Source organism: Nanorana parkeri, unplaced genomic scaffold (genome assembly GCF_000935625.1).
Source record: "Nanorana parkeri isolate BGI_ZX_2015 unplaced genomic scaffold, ASM93562v1 scaffold717, whole genome shotgun sequence".
NCBI classification, from domain to species: domain Eukaryota; kingdom Metazoa; phylum Chordata; class Amphibia; order Anura; family Dicroglossidae; genus Nanorana; species Nanorana parkeri.
In genome coordinates, this window is record NW_017306985.1 from 289,486 (window position 1) to 295,251 (window position 5,766).

Sequence of the window (5,766 nt, forward strand, 5' to 3'; positions counted from 1 at the left end):
TATATCTAAGCTCTTATGAAATCCTTGCGATGAAAAATAATTTTCCCATAAGAAATAAGGGGAACTGGTTTACATATTTCAACCAAAAAAGCCCCTTACTAAACTTTCCTTCACTTCAAAGTGTATGCCTAGGCAAAGCATTATAACATATGCAGTACAGTTCTACCATACATGTACATTTCCCCATCTTTTACACTGCCAGTACAGGAAAACATAGGATGATCCTGCCAGAAATTCAGTGAGCTCCTAACTTCCTGTTGTGTGTTACCACACTGCCTCTGCTGTAGAGAACTTACTTTGTTGCCAGCCTTTCCTATTCTCTTCTGCTGGACTACAGAACTCCACTTATCCCTGTCTTTCCTAAATGCCTCTTCACATTCATACGTTGATTTCTTTACCTGGAAATGAATGCTGCCTGGCCACACACTGGTGTAAGGAAAGTGCTTTTGAGAGGTCTAGTTCTGGGGGTGTGCCTATGTCATTAGGAATTGACCTCCCAGCAACTTTACAAACTTTAGTGATGATGTCCCAGATATTTAGGAAAGCTGTGTATCACTACAGGGACAAGTTAAGATAACATATTGCTGGGACATGCTTTTGGACCATGCCTATACAAATCATTAAAGCTGTGAAATGCATGAGGTAGTAGTGACCGTTTCAATAGAACAGAGTTTAAAAAACTCAGTTTTTGTTTTTTTGGTTTTTTTTTTGTGTGCAATTTTGCTATCCAGTCACTAAAATATAATATGGGAACATTTTGATGCCGGGATACTTATATGTGTGCTCTGACCTGGTGCCTCCCATTTTAACCCCCACAGTGATCGCTTAAGGAAACTTTCCTGCCTGTTACCAGAGGACAGTTGTGCTGCTGCCAGGGTGTGGGTATGGTGTTCTCTGGGTTTTAGAGGCTGCAGTAGCTCTGGAGGGTTGGCAGAGCGGCATCTGCTGCAGGAGTTTCTTGCCCACCCAAGTATTGGAGGGTAAGGTGGGCAGCTCCGTTGCTGGTAGCCCCAGCTGTGCATGCTGGAGGGTTCCTGGAGGACGAGGTTGTAGCAGAGGAGGATGCAGGGCAGGCAAAGTGTACATAGGAAGAGGTATCTCCTTGCTCTTTGGGGGCTCATTCTGGGTGCCTGACTCCATACACAGGGGCCACATCATGGTGGAGCTGCCTGCAGGCACACGAGACTGATCTGTGCCTTGTCTGATGCATCAAAGAGCAGACCCCAGATATGTACCCTGCTTGGTTTTTCACAGAGGGGACCCCCAATATGTTTCTACCTGATATATCACACAGAGCTGGCCCCAGATTTGTGCCTTGCTTGTTATATTACATACAGCACAAAATGGTATTGGTGCATCCCTAGTGTGTGACTGTGGGGGATATTGGAGTGTAAGTGGAATATGTCGGAGCTATATAAATGTATTATAATAAGTGTGTGACTGTGGGGGGACATTAGAGTTTTTAAGGTGCAGAGACCAGTGGCAGACTGAGGCTGGGGGAAATCAGTGGGATTCTGTCTTGGTCGTGCCCCCCCCCCCCCCCCCAAATCTTGCACCAGGGCCCATTGTTCCTTAGGTCTGCCACTGATGTGTTTAGTTTAATTTGCAGAGGCTCCTCTCCTGTACTGAAATCATGTACTCTGATTTAAAGTGACACTAAACTCAGGAGGTAAACCTAAAAAATGCATTCAGGTACCTGAACAATTAACAAACATGTATCTTATTTGTATCACTCGGCTGTAGATCCTCAAATCATCTCTGAATTGGTGCTGACACTGTCCTTCCTTCTGGAGGGTGACTACTTTTCTTCCCCATGGTCGCTGTGTGTGTTGTACAGTAGTCACCGCTCCAAGCTTGCTCCTGTGATGGACTACAATCTTGTGTTTAGTTTACTAATTTGTATTGAGATTGTAGTCCATGACAGGAGCGAGTTTGGAGCGGTGGCTACATAACTTTTGTTACCAATGGTCCCTGTGTGTGTGGTAAAGTAGCCATCGCTCCAAACTCCCGTGACTGTGTTTTATTTTACTTTTTTTTTATTATTTGTGACTTTTTTTAAACTTCTTTATTTTTTTTATGCTTTTAATTGTTTTAAAACTTTTTTTTTTTACACTTAACATTATTGCTATCACATAGGGGGACTAAGAAATCCCGTATGTGATAGCCAATTCACAAAACAGGTCCTCTTTATGGAGACATCAGGGGTCTCTAAGACCACTAATGTCACCTAGGGACCCCCAGAGAAGCTGATGAAGCAGAGACCTGCTTCATCAGCTTCTCACCGGCATCCCCTGCATTCGAGGACCAGAGAGGAGATCAAAGGGAGGTTGTGTACTGATCTCCCATTTATCTCCACTGACAGCGTCACTGTGCCGGGGGGGGCGCGACGACATACATCCGCACACCTGCACCCCCTAAAAGCGATCGGGCGTCTGATCGCTTGAATGTAGCCATTGCTGACTGTTTACATGGCTGACAGTTTCCCCACTCGTGTGCGTTACTGTCGATCCACCCAGCTGCAGGATTGACAGCTGGCTCAGCCTATCTAGAGGCAGAGCCAGCTGTGCCCGCCCCCCTCCCCCGTTCTGCCAGTAAGCGCCGGAGGATCGGATTGGGGGGGAATCCCTACAGGGAGCCGTGAGTGACGGTCACGGCTCTCTGCAGGGACAGGATCGAGAAGTGAGCGAGCGACGGTATGTGTTCGCTCACTTCCCGATCTATTGAGCCGACGTGTGACGGCTTCATTGTCGCAGGTCGGCTAGAACTATGAGGCTGAGTGATTGTCACTCACCTTATAGTTCTCTAACATATTTACATATGTAGTTGCTGTATATTGTGGCATGTCAGTGATTTATAGCTTGAGAGGTCTGCCTTAAAGCTGAACTCCAGGTACAAAAACTAGCATTCAACTATGTTCCTGAAAAGCCACAAAGGATAGAAATGTGCACCAAACTCGGATATTACCTTCTAAAAGCAGTAGCAACATCATCTGTGTTTTGCACATAGTGTCCCTCTACAGGCTGCCTGCAGAAAGCAACAGTGGGGTGGATACAAGACCATTCACCTTGCACAAGGAGAGCGAGAGCAGCTCTGACTGCTTCTGTGCCGGAGTTTTCTGTAATAAAGACCAATGTGCAAGAGCGGTTTTGCTGGGTAACTCACAGATCTGGAAGAAATACACATTGGATACCAAGATGAATGTAAGAATACCCATATCCCTTGTATGTCTATAATATCTGTTTAGCCCACATTGCAGCTGTAAAGTAAGTGTGATCAGTCTGACTGAATCTTTTGTGAAATAAGACAACTTAGACTTTTTTTTGTTTTTTACAGAAACATATTTTATTCAACGCTCTGACAGGTATCACATCTAAACACCAGCACCAAGAACGTCTTTCCCCAAACTGAAGTTCCTTTTCATGCAGAGATACAGAACCAGCTGCCAACTGACATCCAATCACTTCCCCAACATCTTTGTTCTACTAAAGACTGAGAATCACATGGAAGAAAAATGTATTTATTCATACCAATAATCACATTTGAGATGCGTGTAGCACAACCATTGTACAACAGAAGACAGTGTGGGAAGTGTCACACTCCAAGACAGAACAAGCTAGGAAGCAGGCAACGGTTTGAGCCCAGGGAGGCTTACGGGTCAAAGTGAGGCTTAGGACTCTCTGGCCTTGATGGGCTAACTCCAATGGCCCTAATGGCAGTCAGGGAAAGAAAGAGAGGGGAGGAAAAAGATCAGTCACACATAGCTATGCTTTAAAAGGTACAATATTCAACAGGTAATGTCTCCAGAAAAAGGATGCCCTTTACAGCTCTCTATAAAGAGAACTAGTCACCACTGGGCTTATGCAAAAAGCGGGATATTAGATCTTAAACTATTATTATTGTGCAGGCTTACTCAATCAATATATAGCCTCCTCCCTTATGTGGGGTTCTTTACATTTCAGTCTTGAAAACAATCGTATCTAAAGTTCTCTCAAACAGAACTATTATACTTACCCCTCTGGTGTCCCATGTCTCCAAGCTTCCACCCTTTCCAGCATTGCAACCTCTGTCAAACTCCTTAGCACTCAACAATAAAGAGTGTCCAATGCCGGTGTCCTCTGCTGTGCACTGTGGCCCCTTCCTCTGACCCCCTACATCACTGTTGTGTCCTTGTAGGAGGATGGTACTGCAGTGTGCGCCCGTGGCAGTGAAGTCAACAAATCCTACAGAGGCTGCATTGCTGGAAGAGAGTGGAGATGGGAGACATGGGCCACCATAAAAGTGAGTATAATAGTTATTTTACTGCTGCGAACTTCAGAGCAGAGTTTATTTCATAGACCGGGGTCTTGTCAAAGTGACATTAAACTCAAAGAGTTAAATCTAAAAAATGCATTCAAGTACCTTTCAGTATTAACGCAAATGTATCTGTGTATCATTCAGCTGTAGAGCCTCAAATCATCTCTGAATTGGTGCTGACACTGTCCTTCCTTCTGGAGGGTGGGTCCTTTTGTTCCCCATGATCCCTGTGTGTTGTAAAGTAGCCACCACTCCAAGCTCACTCCTGTGATGGACTACAATCTCACATTTAGTTTACTTATTTGTGCTAAGATTGTAGTCCAAGCGAGCGAGCTTGGAGCGGTGGCTAATTAACAACACACAGGTATCATGGGGAACAAAAGTAGCCCCCCTCCAGAAGGAAGGACAGTTCCTTCCGGAGGGTGGCTACTTTTGTTCGGCACCAATTCAGAGATGATTTGAGGATCTACAGCTGAGTGATTCACAAATAAGATACATTTCTGTTAATAGTGTACTTGGATATGTTTTTAAGATTTATAAGCTGAGTATAGTGTCACTTTAAGTCTGACTCTTCAGATTAGGAGTTAGGGGTCAGAGGTCACCTGACAGTTGCTGCCTTGTCAAGTGCCTGACCTCATGACCTATTTTTTCTGGTATCACATGCACATCACAACCTCAAATAACTGATCTTTGTAGTTAAAAGGAATGTAAACAACTACAGGTCTCTGTTGTTTGATACTGTTATGCTCACTCAGAAACTGGAAGAAAGTATGACATGACAGCAACTGTTAGACTTTAGGTGACCTCAGATTCTCAAGCTGAAAAGTCAGATTCAAAGTGACTAAAGCTTAACAGGGGGCAAATATAAATCATTCATATGCAAGACTGTGTCGTTGTATTAATTTAAGGCTGAAAATTCAGATTCTTGCATAAGCCTGTCATGACTGGGTCTCTTTGAGATTGCCATGTGTGGACTTTTCCATCTTGGTTCCAATTGTCTGTCAGCATTGGAAGTCCGCTAAAGCCAAATACCAGAGACCTTTGCATATCCGTGACCATGTATGGGTTCCTTTATAAAAACAGAAGTCTATGTTGCCCGTAGCAATCAATCAAGTTAGTTAGCTTGATAAACTTCCCCGCATGTTGACTCCTCTCCTAGCACAGTACACTGCGAGTGAGTCATCTTCATTACCTGGAGGTGCAAAGAGTCATTTTGCACTGGGTGATGGGACAGATAATGTTTTGGATGACATTGTGGTATTATTGGGATTACAATTATTGGGTATTGTAAATTCACACTTTTTTTTTTTTTTTTGTTAATAACTAACCAAGTGTTAAAACACCCAGAACCTGAATGGTTACTATGGGCAATAGCTTGTTTTCATAAAGAAGCCCCATGGTAGTTTGTTTAACATGTATACTTATTTTAATATTTTACCAACAGTTCTAAAATACATTCAAGTTACTAGATGA

The 5,766-nt window shown here is 43.7% G+C and overlaps 1 protein-coding gene across 4 annotated transcripts in view; it reads right to left on the reverse strand.

Annotated features, from left to right (window-relative positions):
• Positions 1-3,517: 3,517 nt before the first annotated feature.
• The window catches only part of DNM1 (dynamin 1), a 142,028-nt gene continuing 139,779 nt past the window's right edge, over positions 3,518-5,766 (reverse strand). For 3 of the 4 annotated variants that reach the window (XM_018564041.1, XM_018564049.1, XM_018564051.1), the window contains one exon: positions 3,518-3,706. In XM_018564041.1, the coding sequence (XP_018419543.1) occupies positions 3,649-3,706 (58 nt within the window). In that variant the 3' untranslated portion in view covers positions 3,518-3,648. The remainder of the gene's footprint in view (positions 3,707-5,766) is intronic. The other variant, XR_001941625.1, reaches the window with a different exon arrangement.